The 21555-nt window shown below is 66.5% G+C and overlaps 1 protein-coding gene across 2 annotated transcripts; it reads left to right on the forward strand.

Moving 5' to 3' along the window:
• The first annotated feature begins 3369 nt into the window (after window positions 1-3369).
• On the forward strand, window positions 3370-18976 carry UNC93A (unc-93 homolog A). 2 transcript variants are annotated; one of them, XM_054595021.1, is made up of 8 exons: window positions 3370-3456; window positions 5917-6098; window positions 6830-7059; window positions 8469-8594; window positions 12818-13029; window positions 13677-13812; window positions 14853-14984; window positions 18686-18976. In XM_054595021.1, exons 1-8 carry the CDS (start codon window positions 3370-3372, stop codon window positions 18949-18951), a joined length of 1371 nt encoding a protein of 456 aa, XP_054450996.1. In that variant the 3' UTR covers window positions 18952-18976. The 2 variants fall into 2 exon arrangements, with proteins under 2 accessions (XP_054450996.1, XP_054451001.1); XM_054595026.1 differs by lacking the exon at window positions 8469-8594.
• Window positions 18977-21555: the final 2579 nt, after the last annotated feature.

Raw genomic sequence — 21555 nt, forward strand, 5'->3', positions numbered from 1 at the left:
GGCTGCAGGCGCAAGTGCCGGGCCCTGCTGCTGCGAGCGGGCCCTACGGAGGGTCCCTGCGTCCCCGGCGCGGGTTCTGCCTCGGCCCCCCGGCTCTGTGCTGTGGGGCGGCGGAGGGAGGACGGGGCCCAGAGGACACCCCACGGGCCAGCAGGGGGCCAGCAGAGGGCGGGCCGCTCCTCGGTGGCGGCCGCCATGGAATGCCTGCTGAGAGAAACGCCTTCCGCGGGCAGCGTGCGCACAGGCGCGCGCTCTGGAGAGGCGCCTGGCGCACTCGCCTCCGTGGGGCGGATTCTCAGCTCAGGCAGGATTCGCGCCGTTCCCTCTGCGCGTTTTTATCCTGACGTAGGTGGAAGTATAGCCAATGAGCAGCACACGTTCGAATCTATTTGGTGATATTAATTTGCTTACGTAAGCGCTTTCTTTTAAAAGAGAAAACCCTTGATTACGCTCCCTTTAAATTAGAGCAGGTTTTCTCTTCTTAGCAAAAGGTCGGCTGATTTAAAATGTGATCCTGCGTCGCTCTAATCCGCCGGCTTCGGTGAGTGGTGTGGCAGCGAGACCGGGACGAAACAGCGACCCCTAGTGCCCCGCACGGTCGCTGTCCCAGGGCGCTCTCCGCAGGGCTCTCTCTGCTACGTGCCACTGCGTCTTTCTCTTGTACATCCAACAATGATCACAAGAATTCAGGTAGTTCTACAAAATTATTCTTTCCCCTCAACGTGATATAGTATTGATGTCAATTTTAAGGCATGAAATGACTGTCGGTATCTCTTGAGTCATTGTTACCTTCCTCTGCTCAGCAGTTTGAGGTTTGCCCTTTGCTGATAAGGCTGAAACTAGTGGAAAAGTTATATACATAATATGAGGTCTACGTATAATATAATAGGAGGATAAAGTCCAACCACTGTTAATTTAACGAGAATGGTTTACACAACATCGATGAACCCTGGCAGCCAAGGAGACTGGACTGGAAGGCACGCGCGTGAACCATGACGGCTTCACTGTGCTCGTCAGTGGGGGCAGCAGACGCCATCGAGTGAGCACGTGTACTGTGTGGCCGTCACATTCATAATGTGACTGAGCGAGGAGAGCAACGGATCTGCTTCAAATTTTGCATTAAGCTTGAACATTCCTCATGGAAACCATTCGGATGATTCCGAAGGCTTTTGGGGACGATGCAGTGAGCGCAGTGCAAGTAAAAACGCGGCGCAAACGCTTCAAAGGTGGTCGAGAACCTGTGGAAAGTGACCCAGGCTCTGGAAGGCCCTCCACAAGCACAGCACCTGAGAATGTTGAACGTGCCCGGGCCGCCGTCAGCAAAGATCAGAGACTGACAGAGCGAGAACTAGGAGCTGATCTCGGGATTCGAAGAACTTCTGGTTTTTCCCAAAACTAAAATCACCTTTGAAAGGGAAGAGATTTCAGACCATCGATGAGACTCAGGAAAACACAACGGGGCAGCTGATGGCAATTGGGAGACCTATGTGAGGTGCCAATGTCCCTACTTTGAAGGGGACTGAGGCGTCATTGTCCTATGGACAATGCTTCTTGTACCTTCTTTAATAAATGTCTCTGTTTTTCATAGCACACGGCTGATGCCCTCTGGGCAGACCTGTGTGTGTGTGTGTGTGTGTGTGTGTGTGTGTCTCTGTGCGTGCTCATCCCTCGGCTCTCGTTGGCTTCAGGATGCATCAACTCCTGCGCTCATTGCATTTTGACGGGAAAAACCGTCTCAGCCCTGGGCGCTTGCTCGGGACTCACCGCTGTTGCTCGAACTTGTACGAGTCACGAGGCTGCCCCGCAAGAGAAAACTCTTCACCACTCATCACTTGCTCGTACTTCTCAGTCTTGGCACCAGGGGTGAGTTCCAGACCAATTAACGACGGGTTCTGAGGCACCGCTGTGTGTGTGTGTGTGTGTGTGTGTGTAAAAAACAATTCTACTCAGACGTAAAAAAGAATGCAATCTCGCCATTCGCAAGAGAAAGACAAATACCATATGATCTCACGTGTATGTGGGATCTAAAGAACAACATAAATGACCAAACAAAATTGAAACGGACTCATTGATACTGAGAACATACTGAAGGCTGCCAAAAGGGAGAGAGGGAGGTGGGAAATTTTTTTAAAAAACCTTTAAAATAAATAAAATAGAAGCCCCTGCTGAGATAGATAAAGGGGTAGAGCCGGGCAGGAGAGCAAGAGAGCGGCCACGATCAAAGGAATCATTCCCACGACCCCGTCCTGACCAGAGGAAGGACAGCGAGGGGCAGGGACAGCGGGGACCCTCGGAGGCAGGCAGGCCTGCAGGCGCTCGCGCAGCGTGGAGCCCGGCAGGAGACCCCGCTGACTGTGGACAGCCGTTCACGGGGGGGCAGGGTTCCCCGCTCCCTGTCCCTGTCCCATTGGGTGACCCCAACTGTGGAAAAATGCCTGGCTTCACAGAGCTTTGGAAATGCTCTTCAAACATCAGGTTCTACTAACAATGGTGGGAAACAAATTGTTCCTCTTGCGTCTTAGCTATGCTGTGAGATGCGGATCAAGTTGTTCAAACTCTGAGCTGGCGTCGTCCAATAGAGCAGCCACTGGCCACATGTAGCTACTTAAATAGAAACAATAGTTAATGACAATTCAGTGCCATTATGAATCCAGTTCCACAGTCGCCCCGGCCACGCTTCCAGGGCTCGTGGCCGCCTGCGGACCGTGCGGGATGCTCCCTCGGACGGCCGCGCCCAGGCCCGACCTGCAGCGCCCCCGAGCCCCTCCGAGGTCAGCGCCCTGCCTGCGTGGAAGGCGCTTGGCCAGCCGTGCGGCGCCGCGGTCCCACGAGGGCGTCCTTCTGTTACTGCAGGACGGCGCAGTCACACAGGCCGGCCCTGGTTCTTACACGCATGCCGACTCTTTCAGAAGCTGAACTGCATGTCCTCAAGCCAATGAGTACACTGTGTTGTTAAGACCAAAGTTCGTGTCAGGTTCCGCACCCCTGACAATTTCTCTTGATGAGGAAGGTACTGTGATGTGTGCATCGTGGTGCGTGTCTGCAACTTCATGTGATGCGTAGTTCCATCCTGTAACATGAAATTGCCGCTTTATTGCAGGGACTCTGTCTGGCAGAAGTAAACAGGGAGCGTACAAGGACACGCACGCCGGGAAGGCCTGATCTTTTGCCCTGTTGGAAAGTGGCTGCTGCGGGTTGCAACAAAGTTAAATGCGTGACGCGGAGGTGCTCTGTGGCAACCTCAGTGACTGACCCTCTCACCCACAGGGCAGAGCGCGACGGCTCGGCACAGCGACCCCGGCGCCCGGCTGCGTCCGCGGGGGGCCCCGCGTCTCCGTGGCCGTGAGGGGGGACCCGGCCGCCGGCACGATGGACAGGAGCCTGAGGAATGTGCTCGTGGTCTCACTGGGGTTTCTGCTTCTCTTCACGGCCTACGGGGGGCTGCAGAACCTGCAGGTAGGGTCCGCGCGCCCTGTTGACCCCCAAGGACCCCTGGTCACAGGCCAGGGGACCGCGGGTGTGCTTGCTGGGCAACTCAGCCCAGCCCCTGGAAGAGCAGCCGCCCCCGTGTCGCCGTGGGGTCCCACGGGGCGGCCTCTCCCCGCCCAGCGGGCTTGCACAAGGAGGGCGTGGGTCTGACCCTTGGACCGGAGGGCGGGTCCGTCTCCAGGGCTAGGGGAGGCGCCCGGGCCTCCGGCCTCCGTGGTTTAGAGGAGACACAGGCAGGATCGTGCGTTCTCTGGCTCTGTGACCAGGGCAGGGCCGGGGACGGGTCAGGCTGCGCGGGGCCGCATAGAGTGTGGGGCTGCTCCACGCACAGCCGTGGACGTGGACGAACCCGTGTCTGCCTGGCCCCGTGGCCTTCCCCCGCCTCGGGCCTCTCCGAAGGGCCGTGGGCACGTGTGCCCGCGGTGGATTGGCCACCCGTTCCCCAGGCAGCCGCCTTGAAGTCTGATCTTTACCTGAGAATTGAACGTGCGGGGCCCCAGGGTGGGGCGGGAAGGGGCCGCGCCTGAGCCCCCGGGACCTTGTTCACCCACAGCTGTGCCTGTGGCCTGCGAGCCACCTGCTGAGGTTTCTGCGGTCGTGCGTGGGGTCTCACATGGCTGTCGGTGGGGGGCATGGGGCAGCCCCCCTCGCCCGGGTGCGCCGGCGTGACCCAGAGAAGCGCAGCAGGCCGGGACCGGCGGTGCGCGGGGCAGAGGCTGGGGTTTCTGTCCTCGGCACCGGGCGACAAGCCCTCGGGCCTGAGGGCTCCGCCTCGAGCTCTCGTGGGCTTGTTTTCCCCGCGAAGCCCCGCTCGGTCCTGTTTCCAGTGGGGCTCGGGGAGGACGGCAGTGCGGCGGGTGGGGCGCCCCAGGACCAGGCCCCGCTGTGAGACGTTGGGTGCACGACACTCCCTTCCGCTGCGCGAAAGGGCTCGCGCTCAGAGGAGAGGCGCTTCCGAAGGGCTCGGCGAGGCTGCGGACCCCACGGAGGCCCCCACCGGGAAGCCCTGCGGGAGGCAGCTCCCTGGGGCGCGGGCCTCCCCCCACGGGGTCGGAACCCTCAGATGCTCAGCAGAGAGACGGCAAGGGGACCCCCGCGCGTGGACACTGGGGGGGGGCGGACGAAGGAAAGGGGGCCGCAGAGGCCCAGGGCCCCGGCTCAGGGGGCGCCTCACTCGGGACGGAGCGGCCGTGGCCCGGGGACAGCGGAGCGGCCGCGAGGGTGGCGGCAGGCTCGGGGGGGGGGGCCCGCTCTCCTGGGCATGGTCCCTTCTGCCTCGGAGACAGGAGGTGTTAGAGGACCTCTGGCTGTGGCCTGGAGCCGGCCCCCCTGCGCCCCCCACCCTCCATCCAAGCCCAGACCCGCCTCTCCCCGGCCCCCGGCCCCCGGCCCCCGGCCCCCGGCCCTGGCTAGAGACGCGTCCGACGGGGGCGACCGCCTCCGTCTGTCGGGACTGGCTAAAGCATAATAACATGACGACGTGGACAGAGGTGACCGCACCGGCCACCGAGGACGCTCCCGCCTGTAACTCCCTCTCATCGGCTTCGTCCTCGGGCCCCAAAGGGGAGGCAAAGGCGGCAGCAAGAGCCGCGGGGCGCCAGCCCTGGTCGAGAGCCCGCCAGCCCGGCGCGCCCCCCACGCTTCCCTCCGCAGCAGCCACTACGGCCGGCCTCCTGTCCGGCACTCAGCTCTCAGCAGGGACGCCCCTGCCCCCTCCCTGTGCCCGGGACGCAAGCCTGGCCGAGGGTCACCTCCTGCTCCGCTCCCTCGCCAGGCCCTCCGTGCACCCAACGGTCCGGTCCGGTTCCCCAGCGGGGGCCGGGCTCCGCAGGGTGTGGTCGGGCGGCTGTCCGGCCTCACACGTCCGCAGCCCGGTGTCCCTTGTTCTGTCACCTCAGGACAGGGCCTGGGCACACGCGTCCCCACGGTTCCCCTCGTGAGCACCTCCCCCGCTTTCCCAGATCCGCTCCTCGTCCCCCTGCCCCCCAAAGCTCACAGGGCCTTCACTCCTTCTAGAAAAGTCTTCCCGGTGCCACGGGCTGACCTGAGTGCCCTCCTGGGCTGCTTGCTGGGGTTACAGACACCTGGCAGCTCTGTCCCTGTCGGGGGCCACAGCCCTGCCCCTGGCCCTGGACTCCTGCCCCCTCCCCCTCCTCTCCTCTCACAGGTGAGATAAGGGGAAAGGGTCTCATTCTCCTTCCCTATTTGGCCTCTGGTCACTTCTTCCCAGGCTGCACTAGGCTTTCAAAGGACAGATGACAGAAGGCGGAGCATGCGCGCGTGGTCACACAGTGTGACACGGAGCTTCGCGTGCAGGCCCGCGCACACTGTGCCCCCGGCAGCCCACGCTGTCCTCGGGTGGTGGTGGGGCCCCGAGGCCCGGCCCGCCCACCCGCCCGCCGCTGAGCAGGGCCCTCCGCCCCACAGAGCAGCCTGTACAGCGAGCAGGGCCTGGGGGTGGCCGTGCTGAGCACGCTCTACGGCGCTGTGCTGCTGTCCTCCATGCTGCTGCCGCCGCTGCTCATCAGGACGCTGGGCTGCAAGTGGACCATCGTCGCCGCCATGAGCTGCTACGTGACCTTCTCCCTGGGCAACTTCTACGCCAGCTGGTAGGCCCCGCGAGGCGCCCGGCGCGGCCCCTCCCCGCCTCCCGGTGCCCAGGCCGGCCTTCCCTCAGGCCTGGGTGGCCGCCCTCTCGGTGACCGAGGACCTTTACGGCCCCGGGGACAGCGGCCCCAGGGTGGGTTCCGGGAGGCTTAGCCAGGGGGACCCACGGAGCCAACACTGAGCCCGGCCCTTAGCATTGATGGTGGGCGGGCCCAGCCTGAACTCCACCTGCTCCCCGGAGGCAGGGCCACGCGCCCTGCCCCCAGGCACACCCCTGAGCCTTTCTCTGCGAGACACCCGCTCGTCACCCGGGGACACGCCAATTGTGGTGGCCCCACAGCCTCCCTTTCCTGGTTCCCATGGGGCGTCCGTGCAGAAGCTGCGCGGAGGAGGGCAGGACCCGCCGGCCGGCCCCCGCCCACAGCCGTTAGGAGCGAAGCCCCGAGGGCCGCCCAGGCCCACCCCCTCCCGCCTGGGGTCCCAGCGCACGGCCGTCACCTCCAGGCGCAGAGGCCACCGGCTCTGCCTGCCACCCTTGCCAACAAGCCCGAACCAGAGGAGTCCCAAGCCTGGGCTCCCTTCCCGGGGCCAATGGTGGCTGGGGCAAGGGGCACCCACCGATCTACCTGGTCCATAAGCCTAAAGAGGCTTCCGTGGGCCCGGGCCAGGTTTCCTCCTCCCCCAGGGCGGGGAGAGCGGGGTCAGCGGCCCCTCCGTTCCTGCCCGCCCGCAGGTACACCTTGGTGCCCACCTCCATCCTGCTGGGCCTGGGGGCGGCGCCGCTGTGGTCGGCCCACTGCACCTACCTCACGGTGGCCGGGAACGCGCAGGCGGAGAAGGCAGGGAGAGTGGCCAAGGACGTGGTGAACCGGTACTTCGGCATGTTCTTCCTCATATTCCAGTCGTCTGGGGTGTGGGGCAACCTGATCTCGTCTCTGGTGTTTGGCCAGACGCCCACTCAAGGTAAAAGGGAGCAGGCTCGTGGGTGGCCCCGGGGGCCCCCATCCTGGGTGCGCACGCCGCTGCTCTGCCACCAGAGCCGGTGACCCTGCGAGGCCCTGAAGACGTGGTTCTCAGCCTGCCTGAGCCTCGCCGTCCTCTGGGTCCCCGCTGTGCCCCGGGACGCTGCGGGTGGGCAGGGTCCCCACGGGTCCGGACGCTCCCCTCCCCGGGAGGCGAGGCCGCCGCCCGCGGAGCTGGGTCTGTGGAGCCAGCGCTGTCCTCTCAGGTTGCGTGAGAACGGGCGCGAATGGTTCATTTGCCCCCTGACCTGACCTGCTGAGCAGTGTTTTCTGTTTTGCTTGGTTGTTTTCCTTTTGTTAATGGGATTTTAATATTGCACAGAAGCGGGTGTCAAAGGGAACGCGGATGCGTTGCAAGCTTCCTTCTGTCCTCACCCGGGGGCAGGTCTCTTGGTTTTAGAGACCAGGGAAGGGAGGGAGGGAGAGAGGAGAATCACCAACGTGAGGGAGAAACACGGATCAGTTGTCTCTCGTACATGCCCCAACCGGGGACCAAGCTCGCAGCCCAGACCGGTGCCCCGCCCGGGAATCAAACCCTCCACCTTTCGGTTTCCTGGACGGTGCCCAGCCCACCGAGCCACACCGACCGGGGCCACCGAGCAGTGTTTTAAATGCCACACCCACGACCATTCGTGCTTAACCAGCCTGAACATCGGATGGCGGACGTGCTAGCGCGCTGGCCCCGGCATGGCCGTGAAGGGCACACCTGTGCTGCGCCCGCACCCCCTGACGCCGGAGGGGGAGAACCGGGGGCGGGGAACGTAGGTCTCATCGATTCTTGTAGGAAGCCTTTAATAACGGGGCGTCACGGCCCCCCCGGCTGTCACAGGGCGATTCCGGGCTCTTGCTCCGGGTCCTCTCGCAGAAAGTCCTGCCTCTGGGAAACTCTGCCTTCAAAACCCGTCTCCCCGTTTTCTCATGCGATGTGATAGGTCACATTTTATTCTTTCCACGGATAAGGAAACGGCCATTCGGAAAAGATAAGAAATGACCTGCCCAAGGCCACGGAGCTGCTACCGTGTCTAAACGAGAACCCAGCCAGGCTGGCATCGGCTCTCATCTGCGCTCTTATATCCTGATTCATTTAGAAAGTTGTGTTTTTTTTACTTAAGTCAGGAAAGTAATTTGACAGGCACCAAACGTTTATGACACAGCTGCTCGGACTGTCCAAAAATGGAGTGTACAGACACGCTCCCCGGGGCGTGTGCGGAGATGCTCAGTCAAACCCGCCCGGCGCCGTGAGCCGGGACCTCGGGCACCCGCGACGCCCGGCTTGGGGTGTGTCCACACTCCTCTTCCCGAGCCCCATGACGTCGCCGGTGTCCTCACGCCGCCTGCCCCTCCCCGCAGACCCCATCCCTGAGGAGCAGCTCCTGTCCTGCGGGGCCAGAGACTGCCTGATGGCCACGGCGCCCGCCAACGGCACCCAGCGCCCCTCCCAGGAGCTCATCTACACCCTGCTGGGCGTCTACACAGGTGCGTGCTCTGCGGCCCCGGGCGCGGTCCCGCGGGGGGCGACCCTGGGATCGGCCACTGGCCAGGGCTCGCAGCTTCGGGGGTGCTGGGGGGGAGCCCCCTGCTGGGCGCGGGCCGACCCGTAGCAGGTGCACCTTTGAATTTTAATTAGCCAAATTGAAAAGACTATTTCAAAGTCACAACGGCCACCTGCCGGCGCCCCGCGGCCTCTCTGGGCCACGGCCGCCACGTCGGGCAGCGCCTGGCGCACCGGGCTTTGCAGGGGGGCTGCTCGCGTTTCGGCCACGGCCGGAGTCCGGTGAGGCGCAGGCCCCGCAGAGGGCCGTCTCCCCTGCGGCCGCCCCCGGGGCCCCCGCGGAAGGGCCGGGTGGGCCCCCCTGGCCCGCTCGGCCCGCCCTGACCAGCCCCAAACCCCTTGGAGAAGACGGCGCCCCCGAGCGGGCGACTGTCACAGCGAGTCCGGTCCTCAGGAGCCCGTCTCAAAGGAAAACATCTGGGCTGGCGGTTTTCTAAACGACTTCGCTCCCGCGGTGGTAGGGTTATCGCCACTGGAAAGTTTTTGTTTGTTTCCGGTCACCATTTTGGAGGGAACTGAAATCTATTTTTTGGTCACGCTTGAATTTGAAATTCACGAAGACTGTGGGCGGCTCTTAACACCCCAGGGCCTAGCGCGCGTGGATCCGTGGGGCCGCCCCAGGATCCCCGGGGCGGCGCCGAAGGGCGGGGGCGGGTCACGGGGTCTCCAGGCGTGAGGCCCAATCGGCTGCCGGCCGCCCCCACGCAGCTCCCTTCACGTCGCTTCCGGGCCGGGGGCTCCGAGTGAGCCCTCGTGCGGCGGCCACTGGGGGAGATGAAGCCCAGTGAGCACCAGGGGGCGCTAACCGCGCTCTCCTCCGGAACCCAGCCGGGCTCCGCTATGGCGAGAGTTTTGAACAAAGTTCCCCATCGACGTGTGGCTGCGCCTCTGTGGGGAACGGGGCTCGGGGGCTGCGTTGGCTGGGAGGCGGATCCGCAGGGGGGCTCGGAGGGCGAGCGGAGGAGGGGAGCTGGGAGGGCGCAGGGGGTCGAGCGGCCGACCAGGGGCCTGGCAGGAGGCGGCGAGTGGGCGGGGCCCGTGCCCGAGGGGGCGACGAGCTAGGGCCCTCGGGCAGGGCCTCGGGGCTGTGCGGGGGTCTGGCCGTGGCAGACTCAGACGGGGGTCAGTGTTAGCCTCACGCGGGGGGCGGGGGGGGGCAGTGCGGGAGGACAGCAGGCCACGGGGGGGGGGCGGGGTGACAAACAAGGGCCGTGGCAGAGCCGGCCAGAGCGGAGGTGCGGAGAGTCTGTAGAGCAAAGACCGGCAGGGCTGAGCCACGGACGGGGCAGGGGACGTGGGGGAGGACGGGCCTGCGGAGAAGGAGGACTTTGTTCAGCGTGGGAGATGCCGGCGGAAGGGGATGCGAGCGCTCGGTGCCGAGGAGACAGGTGCGGGGCTCGGGCCAGGGGCCGGTTAGGGGGCGGCTGGAGCCTCAGCCGACAGAGTGAGGTCCTGGGGGCCACGATGAAAGGCGGTGGGGAGACGTGGGGGCGCCCGCGGGGGCCGGTGCTTTGACAAAGGTGGACCGAAACCAGAGGGGCCAGCGGACCCCGAAGTGGCCGCCGCCGCAGGGACAGGGCCCGGGGACTGAGATGCAGGCAGGGGCGGGGAAGGCTCCTGGAGGCTCGGGGATGCGGGGCCCGAGAGGCTGTGGCGCCCGCTTGACAGCGGTTTGCGGGGGGACGGGGGAAGGGGGCCCCCCGGGCGGGGCCGTGCTGAGCCCCGCACCCCGGATCACACCCCGCCCCGCCGTCTCTAAGGCTCCTGCTGTTCGCGGCCGTCCCTGGGGCCCCGGGGCCCCGGGGCCCGTCCGCCACGGGGCGGTCGGCCAGGCCTTCGTGACCTGTGTCCCTCACTGTCGCCTTGACAGTGGAGAGGCTGGGGCCTCGTGGGAGCTTCTGGATGGAGCTGAGGTTCCCGGGTCCCTGTCCGGGCCCCCCCGACCCCGGTCACGCTGGCCCAGGCACGGACCCTGCCCTCCAGGAGAGGCCGGCTCTGGGCCGGGTGGGAGCCTCTCTGTAGAGGGCGACGCGGCGCCTGTTTCAGGCATGAGGACCCCAGGCCTCCGCCTCGGCTCTGCCGCAAGGCCTTCCCCGGAGACGGCGACCCGGCCCGCGGGGGCCCGGAGGCCGCGCTGCCCCAGTGAGGCCGACGCGCCGGAGCCCCGGGCAGGGCCGGTCCCGGGCTGCAGCTTGCTGGCCCCGCGCGCCCTCAGGAGCGGCTCAGGCCGTGGGCGCGGGCGCCGTCTGCATCCCCGGCTCCCGGCTTGCGTGCCAGTCTCTCCCCGCGTGTCCCCGGCTCCCTGCATGGGCCACTGGCACGGACGCCCTCCAGGCCCCTCGGCCCCTCTGGCAGCAGCCAGGCCTGAGTCACGGGTCACACCCTGTTCCTGGTTCTGAGAAGCTGCCCCCCAGGGACCTGAAGTCCGAAGGTCATGTGAGGCGGAGACGTGTGCGTGGTGCGGGGAGAAAGTGCCGCCTGCTATTTGTTCCTGGCTTTCTGGCAGGGCCTTGTTAGTCTCTTTCCTTGGAGCGAGGCCACGTTGCCGTCAAGATGGAAGAAAGGGGGAGAGCAGATGGAAGGGCCGGGACCGCTGCCCCCCAACGGTTTCCAGGCTGCTGAGCGCGCCCCTCCCCCACCCCGAGCTCCCTCAGGGCGCAGGCCGCTGCTTGTGCAACAGCGGCAGTTTCCCAATTCTCGCCCCTCGAGCTGGTTCTGGGTCCCGGGGCAGCTCGGGGCACACACGTCCCCTAGTGCGCCCGCGGCTCCGTGGCCCGCCTCTCGGTGCCTGTGTGGTGCTGGCCGGTGCGGGCGGCTGCCTCCTGGGCGGGCACTCAGACCCCACCGGGGAGACCGCGGGGAAGGAACCATGGCCATGTGGTGGACCGTGGACACGCCCATCCCACGTGGCCCCACACACTAGGTGACGAGGCCGGTCCGGGAGCCTGTGTCACCGTTGACAGGTCTGGACCCTCCGTGCCCAGGCGTGGGGACCCACTGCCGGACAGCCCGGTGGGCAGGGCTCTGGGGGCTGCCACGCGGCATTTCATAGGCTGTTACACTGTCGAGTGTACCATGGGGTGGGGCAGAGGGGCGATGTGTCCGGAAATAAAGCGGAGAAGTAGATGGACGCCCCTCCGGGCAGGCCTATACTGGCCACGGGCTCCCGCGGTGAGCGTGAGGGCGGGCCCGCCGTCTCTGCAGACAGCTCGGCCGCGGCCGGCTGTCCGTCGGTGGCCCAGAGGCACGGCCACCCCTGTGGGCGCTGCAGGGGGTGCCTGTCGGCTCCAAGGGATGGAAGAAAGTGATAGGGTTGGCGAGAGGACAGAGCGGCGTGAAGTGACCCAGATCATCTCCAGAAGACGCCTGTCCCCGTGTTCTGGGTTGGAGGGAGTTCTGGCTGGAGTCAGGAGGGCGGACGGCTGGCGCTGCGCTTGAGTTCACCCGCGGGCCCCCACGCGTGCTGCCAGGCTGAGGGGCACGGAGCCCAGAGGCGGCCACGCCGTCCTCCGTGCTCGGGCCGACTCGGTGCACGTGTCCGGCCTCACGGCTCAGGTCGCGCCGCGCTCCTTGCAAACCAGCGCAGCAGCCGGGACTGGCCCTGCCCTTGGCTTCGCTCCCAGCCCTTCCTCTCGGGGACGCTCCCGTCTTTGCTCACGCGGAACTTTCTGTCCCCAGACGCACGACGTCCCTTTGCAGGGGACGCACCACAGTAGTGCGCACAGTCTTCCGGATCGGGGTGCAGTGAGCACGCAGCGCAGGGTGACCAGGGGGCTCACGGGCCCGAGGGGGAGACCGGCTGCTGGCCGGTGGGCTGAGGACCCGGCCAGGACCCCGTGGGCGGGGAGGGCGCGCGGCGTCCGGGGTCTCTCCCCAGGCTCCCCACTTCATGCCACGGGAGACAACGCCGGCCTGCAATGGCAGCGCCTGGACACTAGGCGGTCAGAGCTGACGCGTGCACGGCCGCTGGGTGCGGGACCCAGGGCGGCGGTGACGACTGAGTCGGCCGGGCGCGGCCTGCGGGCTCGCGGGCAGCCGGGGTTTGAGGTTGACCGTCGCCTCCCGGGAAGGAGGTGGGGCCCGCGGAGCCCGTGCCCGGCGGCGCCGGTCCCCCAACAGCAGCCGCTGCCCCGTGCGGCCCTTCCAGGGAGCGGGGTCCTGGCGGTGCTGCTGGTCGCGCTCCTCCTGGACCCCGTAGCGGCAGACGTGCAGCGGAAGAGCGGAGGCGAGACGCTGTCCGTCTGGTCCACCCTGCTGTCGACTTTCAAGCTCCTCCGGGACAGACGCCTGCGCCTCCTGGTCCTGCTGCCGATGTACAGCGGGTTCGAGCAGGCCTTCCTGGCGGGAGACTACACCAGGGTAGGGCCGGCCGGCGGCCGCACGAGGGGAGGGGCTTGGACGCTTATTTAACTGGGTGACCCCCGCCCCCCGTGGGGGCCCCTTCCTCCTTAGAGGGCCCGTGGGTGAAGCACAGCCCTGTCCCCACGCCACGCCCCGCCCCCGCCCCCCACCAGAGGGCGCGTTCACTCCGACTCTGCCCCTGCACCCGGGCGGCCTGATCGCCCCGTGTCCTCAGAGGGCCTGCGGGGCGCTCTTGGCGCCGGCCGGTCTGTGGGTCGGGGCCCGTGGACGGTGACCGTGGCGGCGTCACACGGAGCATCCCCCGCCCGCCTGCTCTCCCCTCCCCCTCGCCCTTCGCCAGCGGTCTCACCGCCGCGCGGGAAGGGCCGCCCCGCACGGGGGCCGAGCAGGCCCCAGCAGGCAGACGTCCGTCCACCCGCTCTGCTGGCTCGCACGCACCCGGGGCGCCCTCAGCCGCGTCGGCACTGACCTCGGCACGGGCAGCAGGGCTGGACGGGGGTTCCAGGCTGGCCCAGCGGGACAGCTGTCCCTGGCAGGCCCGTGTTGGCGTCACCGGGTCCCCGATCACAGTGACCCCCGAGCTGCCCCCGGCCCTGGCGCTCAGCCTGGAGGAGGCGCTGACCCGGCCCCCTGTCCGTCCGCAGTCCTACGCCACCTGTGCCCTGGGCATCCATTTCGTGGGCTACGTGATGATCTGCTTCGCGGCGGCCAACTCGCTGTGCTCTGCGCTGTACGGAAGGGTGTCCCAGCACACGGGCAGGATTCCGCTCTACGCCTTCGGTAGGTGGGCCCTTGGCGGCTTCCAGCAGGAGCACCCCCCGCGCGCCCGGTGCTGCCGGGCTGGCCCCACGGGTGTGTGGGGACCGCGGTCCCCGGGGACGGCGGGCAGGCGGGCTGCGTGCTGGGGCGGGGTCGGGGCAAGCGCAAGGTTTCCTGCTGGCGCGCAAGGGGACGCCCTGGTCCAGCCTCTGGCCGCGGGTAAGGCGGGGCGTCGGGGCGGCTCCTGCGGGGCAGGACCTGCCCTCGCCTGGTGCAGAAAGACGGATGTTCCAAAGCCGACTGACTTCATGCTGAACACACGTGGCCTCTCTCAGGAAGGGAAGGGAGAAGGACCAGGGATGCTGTGAGCGGTGAGAAGTCAGGGCACCAACAAAACAGTTACCCGGCCGCCCGGGCGAGGCCCGAGGGGCCTCGGCCAACAGGCCTGGCCGGGGGCAAGTGATCTGCATGTGCTTGTCTCACTCTTACGATCGCCCTGCGGCATGGACGCTGTCCACCTTGCCGACAGGCAAATCGAGGAACGGAGAAGGCAGCTGTCCCAAGGCCACACCGGCTCAGGGGACCCAGTGCGCACCCGCCCCTCCCGGGCGGACAGCGGTTTCGGGAGTGTCAAGAGCCGTCGTGTCACCGCATCCCGGAGACACAGGGTCGGTGGAAACCTGACCCGTTAGGACAAAGTCAGGGGCAGGGAGCCTGCGGGGTCCAGGCGGCCTCACCTCGCGCCCCCGCCCCGTTCGAAGACCAGCTTCCACGGGATGGGGGACACACCCCCTCGTCACCCTATGGAAGAAGTCCTTCTCCCTCACTGGGTCTGAACCCTCATGATTTGGGGGCTCCTCCGCCCAGGCACGGGGACGTCTCCCCCTGACCACGGCGCGCGAGGCCAGAGGCGGCAGAGGCCCGTCGAACTGCAGAGGGCACCCACGTCGGCCGGCACGCCCGCCCTCCGGACCCCTGCAGGGCTGCAGGGACACAGGCCCGGCAGGAGCACGGCCAGGCGGCCGGCCCTCACCGCCGCGGCTCTCCGCCCCCGCCCACAGGTGCGGCCACCCACCTGTCTTGCATCGTCGCCCTCCTGCTCTGGAGACCGAGCCCCGACCAGCTGCCTGTGTTCTTCGTGTTTTCTGGCCTATGGGGCGTGGCCGACGCCGTCTGGCAGACACAGAACAACGGTGAGTGCTCAGCGCAGAGGGTCGCCACCCCGGCCCCCTCCACTGGGCGGCTGTGGGGGCCGTGGGGCGGGCGAGGCCCCGCCGGCTCGGCCTGGGGAAATGCGGAGGTGGCCGGGCACAGCTGCGGTGCGGGGAGGTGGGGTTCGGGAGGCGCCCATCTGTTTGGAGCACCACACACTCGGTCACAACAGGCACGCACTCCTCACCGTCCTAGGTCGTCAGGGCCAAGGCGGCGGCTCGGGCAGATTCTGTGCCTGGTGAGAGCCTCCTTCCCTGTTCGCAGCCAGCCTCGCGCTGAGCCTTCCAGTAAAGGCGCTCGCCGGGCAGGCACTGTGTTCTGCGCAGGCCAGGGAGCACGGAGGTGCCACGTGCGGCGGCCCACTGTGGGGTCCAGCTCCAGGCACAGGCTGTGCTGTCGGGGTATCTCTGAGGTCCACGGGGGAGGTGAGAGGGGGCAGCTGCCCAGGGCCGGAGGGGCCACGCCGCAGGGGCGGGGTTGCCGGCTGCGGTCAGGGCGGTGGCCTGGGGCCCTCTGCAGCCTGAGAGGCCACGAGGCTGCAGGCTCGTCGCGGGCAAGCTCGTGGGACAGGAGGCCACGCGGGAGGACGGTGAGAGGGCCTGGCCCTGGGAGCCGGCGGCCCCAGGTCCACGGGGCACGTGGGAAGGAGCGGCCCAGGGACTGCAAGCCCCTCAGCCGAGCTGGGGGGCAGGAGAGAAGCCACAGCCGCCCACGCCGGGCAGGGCAGCAGGGATGGGTCATGGAGAAGCGAGTGGCCAGGCCAGGCGCAGAGGGACGGCCGAGGCCAGCGTGTCCCGTGCATCTCGGAGCCGGGAGGCTTGGGCAGCCCCCACGGGGGCGGGGTAGGGGCGGCGAGGCCTTCGGGGGAGGGGCCCTCCGCCATGAGACGGGCGCGCTGTAGCCGAGGGGCTTCGGCGGGGTGTGGCGGGAGACACGGGGGGACAGCGACCGAGGGGCTACGTTTGGGTGGCGGCTGAACATGACGGGGAGGAGGGTGGGCACCCCAGGCCTGACTGGCGCCCAGGCCCGCCTCCGGCCGGCCGGGGAAGGGTGTCGGGGCGGCCGGCGAGACGCCCTGGGGGAGCCTCTTCCCCCAGACGGCAGGTGCAGTCCCCGCGCAAGCCACGTGTCCGGGGCGGGGTCTTAGCGCCTGTGCTGTGCCGGCTCACCCACAGCGGCAGAGCCCTGCCCGAGCGGACCCCTCGCTGCAGGCTTCCAGGGTGTGGTTTCGCGCTCGTTTCTGCTGGCTCAGCGGGCGGGGCTTGCGTGACGTCCTGAACAGGGGACGTGCGTGCTCGGCCTGGTGCTGGCACCCGGTGTGTCGGGATCAAGGCCAGTGCCTGGGAGGAAGGGCGGAAACGCGCACAGGCCAGGCCTGCGATGTTATTGCCCAACAGCAGAAAGGCGGCTTGGGGAGAGAGGAGCAGAAGCCCCCTCGGGCTTCCCTTGGCATCGAGTCATGCACGGGGGTGGGGGGCAGGCCGCGCCCCCTGCAGAGTCCCACGCACCTCGTCCGATGAGCATCAAGGGAGAGCGCGTCGGCATTCCCGAGGGGTGTGGCCGACACCCAAGCCACGCACAGATACGCTCTTGCATCCTTAAATGTTAGCGGGCATGTCTAACTTAAAGGAACTTGATTTTAAAAGTGTTTACACATCACACATTAAGGAAGACACGATAATCTATACAATTCTATACAACTCGGCAGGCGTTTCAAGTGATTGCAGTCAAGACAACAGGTTTCTTCTTCCCTGAGACTGAGGAATAATTAATTGCCTTAACCCTCCCTGTGGTGTCCCGAACGTCAGTGGCTTTGTCAAGACCCTGCTAAGTGACATGCGGTCCAAGGAACGACAGGAGGGCATGCTCATTGGAAGTGAATTATTTCGGTCTTTTTGTGTCGATAAAAAGCCGCTTGTCCCAAGGAACGGCCGGTTGTCGGGGAAGCTGCTGCTCTTCCCGCGTTTGAGAGCCGCGTGCGGGGGCCGCGGGCCAACAGGAGGGGCGTGCGAGCGGCCGGCGCCCTGGGCCCCGGAACCTGCGGCCCCGTGGGCGCGTCCGCATGGCCTCTGCTTTTCAAACCCTGGACGTGTGTGTGGCTTTTGCTGCCTCCCAAGAACTGCTCTCTCATTTTTTGTTTAATAGTAATTGGATTTTGAATGTGATCCCGATATGTTTTTCCTGTAAGAAAACCCGCGAGCCACGCGCCCTCCTGTGCTGTGGGCCGATGGCTCGCCAGCACAGCTCCCCCGTCCGGGCCTCCCTGTCGCCCCGTTTCTCTGTCACCCTCCCCCAGGTGCCCACTCAGGCCCCAGCGTCCCGGCTCAGAGCCTCGTGGGGGCCGCGTGGGATTTCCTCCCAGGCTCCAGGCCTCCTCCAGCCATTGGAGCCTTCGGTCTGGGCCAGTGGCTCCCCTCTGTTTATTCACAGTGACGGTTCCTGAAAGACAGGGGCCGTGGGCATGGCAACCCTCACACGCCGATGCTCCGCCCTCACGATCTGGTCTAAAAATACCCTTGTGCCCAGCGAGCTGCCAAAGGGGCCGCGTCCCGGCTGGCAGGCTCGGGAACCTGGCTTCTCTCGCCTGCCCGGTTCCCCTTCCCCAACCGCACGAGACTGCCTGACCGCCGGTCCCCGTGCCCCGTGCGAGGACAGGGGCCGGCAGGGGGTCACTTCCGCCCGCAGCCTTCCCTGGAAGGGGGAGGCAGACAGGTCGGCCTGGGAGCAAGGCTTTAAAAAAATGGAGAACCATTTCATGCCGGGATAATTTTAGGTTTACAGAGAAGCCGCAAAGCCGGCGCAGAGAGCTCCCGGGTCGCGCCCGCCCACTGAGTCTCCTCGGTCCGTCGCGCAAAACCCCGTGCGTTTGTCAGCGCTACAAAGCAGACGTGGTTCACGACCTGCCGGGACGTCGGGCCCCATCCGGGTGCCTCCCGCTTCCCCACGATGTCCCTTTGTCCCTGGGGTCCCACCCAGGGCCCCGTGGCGTTGGGTCCTCGCGCCTCCTTTGTCTGGCCTGCGGCAGCCTCTCCTTTTCCGTGTTTCTCATGAACTTGACGCTTTTGAAGAGCCCGGTCAGCGCGCAGGTCTTCCCCCCTCCAGGTTGTCTGAGGTTTTCCCGTGCTGGGCTGCGTGGCGGGTTTGGGGGAGGAAGACCCAGACCGAGTGCCTTTCTCGTCACGCCCGTTGGGAGGACACAGGCTCTGGCCCGCTGGGGCCGTGGCCTCTTGCGGAAGCGACCGTCCACCTACTCGTCCACGTAGGCACTTAGCCAGAATTCTCACTGACACTTCAGGGGCCTGGGGTTTACCGCTGTGGACAGGGGGGCGCCTGACCCGGGGCGTGACGGGCCGCGGGGCAGGCGTGTGGTGTGGAAGGCGTGGGGGCGCCTCGGACGTCGGGGGGCGGCCTCAGGGAGACGGAAAATCACAGGCAGGCCGGCGGGCACGGCGGGGGTCTGGCGGGGACACTGCGCATGGGGCGTCACGAGCCCCCCGTTCCTTGGGCGTGTGATGGTTCTTCCCTGCTGGGCAGCATCGTCATTCTCTGCCCTAGAATTCTCTGTTATTTTGAAAAGAAAGGCTCTGATTCTGCTGAGGCGCTGGGAGAGCAGCCCCCGTCTCAGCCGCGGGTGAGAGTCGGGGCTGGGGGTCCCCCGCGCTCACGGGTCTCTCCTCTGCAGTCCTCTTCGGTGTCCTCTTCGACAAGAACAAGGAGGCCGCCTTTGCCAACTACCGCCTGTGGGAGGCGCTGGGCTTCGTCATCGCCTTCGGGTGCAGCTCCTTCCTGTGCGTCAGCGTCAAGCTCTACGTCCTCCTGGGCGTCCTGTGTCTGAGCATGCTGGCCTACGGCACCGTGGAGTACCTGGAGCGCAAGAGCCCGGCCGCGCCCCTTGCTGCGGAAGCCACAGAAGTGGCCGCGGGCGGAGAGATACAGACGAAAATGTGAAGGCGGCCCCTCCCCGCCGAGGGCAGGCAGGCGTCGGTGGCGTCCGAGGGCGCCTCTGGGCTCTGGCTGATGCTTCACGGCTGCCTTCGCACGAGGAGGCTGGTGGAGAGGCATGCTGTAGTTTTATTTTTTTTATGTCTTTTTTCTATTCTATCAAATTTCCAGTCCACCTTCTCATCAGCAGAGGTGAAGAGAATACATGAAAAACAATCCGTTGTTTTCAGGTACAAAAAGAAAAAAGTTTAGGTTTCGATCAGCCCCACGGGACTCGCTTAGAGTCAGAGAACAAACAACCTAGACTCGTGTCGGTGGTTGTTATTGTTGTCCCGGAGGCCAGGACGCCTGCTTGAAGTGACACGGGACAACACCATGGTTTCACAAGCTGAGCCCGGGCATGTCGGCAGACCCCCCCGTCCCAGGTCCGTGTAGAGTCCACGGGTTTGAAACTAAGACAGTACCAGTTTCTAAATAAACACCATTCTATCGCATACTTGCCGCTTGTCCAAATGCTTTGATCCTGAACGCTCGCCCAGATGACACGGGCACGGGCCGTCGCGTAGGCGATTTCGAGGCCGTCGGGCACTGCAGGCGGGGCCCCCGGGGCCTTGGGTGTGGCCGTCCGAGCTGTTCGCCCACCTCGCTGCTCATCCCTGGCCTCTTCCCTTCCTGTCGTCCTGAGGCTCAGGGAAACTGGTCACACGGTCCTCTGGCTCCTTGTCTGAGGGCATCTTTCTCTCCGCGTCGCTCTGCGCCCCTGACCGACTGCTGTTCCCTGGGGGTCTCTCTGCTCCCCCTCAGCCCCGGACGCCGCCTCCTTCCCCACCCCCCGCGCCCTCACCCATGCCCTTCTCCACGCCACCTCTCCCCTGCCTGGGGTTCAGCCCGGCCTCCCCCCAGCGGCGGCCCTCCCGGCTCCAGGCCCCAAGCAGAGCCTGTCGGCCCCTCGCGTCTACCGCCCTGGGAGCTCCTGTTCGCGGGAGGCACCAACGTCTGTTGTCCAGCGCGGGTGCCCAGGGGCTGCCAGGGCCGCCCAAGGGCCCTCCATCCTCCAGGCCTTGCTCCCACGCTTCCTCGACCTTGGATAGCCCCTGCCTGCCAACACCAGGGCTTCAAGCTTTGGGGTGGTCCTTGTAACCTATGCAACAAACACTTTCTTATACTTATTTTTGCAGGAATAGCTCCCCCTACCGGGCCTGAAGCTTCCCACTGTCTGGTATGTAATACCAGTAGGCACTTAATGGGTGTGCGTGGCATAAAGAAAAGGTATCAGTAATTTAAATAATCACTACCTCATTGTTGGCCTCTCCAGGAAGGCCCAGCGGACCCAGCCCCTTCATCCGCCCCCTCACTCATTCACGCCCTCACGCATCCGCTCCTCCCCCAGTGACTGAGCCCGGTCCTCAGGGAGGGGGCAGTGAGCAAACACAGGCTCGGCTCCTCGTCCCGGTCCGTTCCCAGGCGAGCGAGGAGACAGGTGTGGATCACACGAATGTAAAACTCCTCCTGTTGCGAGGCGACGCGCCCACGGCCCGTCGGGAGTCGCTTGCCGCCTGCTAGGACCTGCCCGCAGCCCCCAGCCACTGTGAGGGGCAGCCCCTGCTCCGGCCGCCCAGGCACAGCCGTGCGGCCCCACTCTCTCCCCTGCCCGCTGGGGGCTCGCCCACCAGTCTCCTGGGTCCGCACATGGAGCCACTTCCCCGCCGGCCCCTCGCCTGCCCCTGACTCCCCGTCCTCCCCCCAGGCACCGGCTTCCCCTCCGCACAGGGCTGACCGCGCCTGCACCGTCCTGCCGCTCAGGGTCCCCAACCGTCTAAAGACCAGGGTCTGCGGTCCTGGCCACGGCTTTACAGGCTCTCAAGGGTGGCTCCAGCGGCCCCTTGGCCTCGGTCCCTCCCAGCCAGACCGCCCTGCCCACTGCTCCGCTTGCGCCGGGCGCTCCCCCTGCCGGGCCGCCCACTGCTGCTGAGGACGCCGGCTGCCGCGGGGAGTGTGCCGTGTGCCGGAGGCCCCGCAGGAAGAGCCCCCAGAGCAGCGGGGAGCAAGGAAGTGTGTGCACAGCCTTGGAGAGACCTCCCGCGGGACATGTCCCGGTCAGAGTGTCCCCGCATCAGAGCCCAGGGACAACCAGGCAGCCCTAGGGCTGTTTCAGGTTCTCCGGTGCTGCAGACGCCCGGCGGGGGGCGGCGTCCGAGCGGGCTGCGCAGGTGGATGGGCCCGCCTGGCCCGCACTGTCCCCGGGGCGCTCAGGGCCCCGAGCCGGCGGCGGCCGCTGGGCATTCGGCCCACAGGACTCTCCTGGGACTCCGGGCGCGTGGGCACAGAGGCCCAGCTCAGACGCAGGCCCGGCAACCAGCCCGCTCCCCGTGAGGAGCAGCCGGGCCCACTTCATGGGGGAGGGGATGTGCACAGAGCTGCTCCTCCGAGCGCCCACGACGCAGAGGCCTCACCAGGCTCGAGGCCCGTGTGGGCCGAGGGCGGCCAGCATCCCGGGCGGGCGGCGGGCCACCCTCTCACTCTGCTGCCAGTGACGCACACGGGAAGCCGTGCCAGAGGCCACCGCGCCAGGGGCCCGGGCCTCCTCGAGGGACCGGCGGGGCGAGCCAA

Source organism: Pteronotus mesoamericanus, unplaced genomic scaffold, assembly GCF_021234165.1.
Source record: "Pteronotus mesoamericanus isolate MK-2021 breed Mesoamerican mustached bat unplaced genomic scaffold, CSHL_Meso_final contig_134, whole genome shotgun sequence".
NCBI classification, from domain to species: Eukaryota; Metazoa; Chordata; class Mammalia; order Chiroptera; family Mormoopidae; genus Pteronotus; species Pteronotus mesoamericanus.

What these genes read in the sequence shown, in the direction of transcription:
- UNC93A (XM_054595021.1), top strand. Translation starts at nt 3,370, where the DNA reads ATGGACAGGAGCCTGAGGAATGTGCTCGTGGTCTCACTGGGGTTTCTG. An exon ending in GGCAACTTCTACGCCAGCTG is followed by an intron (nt 6,099 to 6,829) that starts GTAGGCCCCGCG and finishes GCCCGCCCGCAG; the next exon opens with GTACACCTTGGTGCCCACCT. An exon ending in TGGCGGGAGACTACACCAGG is followed by an intron (nt 13,030 to 13,676) that starts GTAGGGCCGGCC and finishes GTCCGTCCGCAG; the next exon opens with TCCTACGCCACCTGTGCCCT.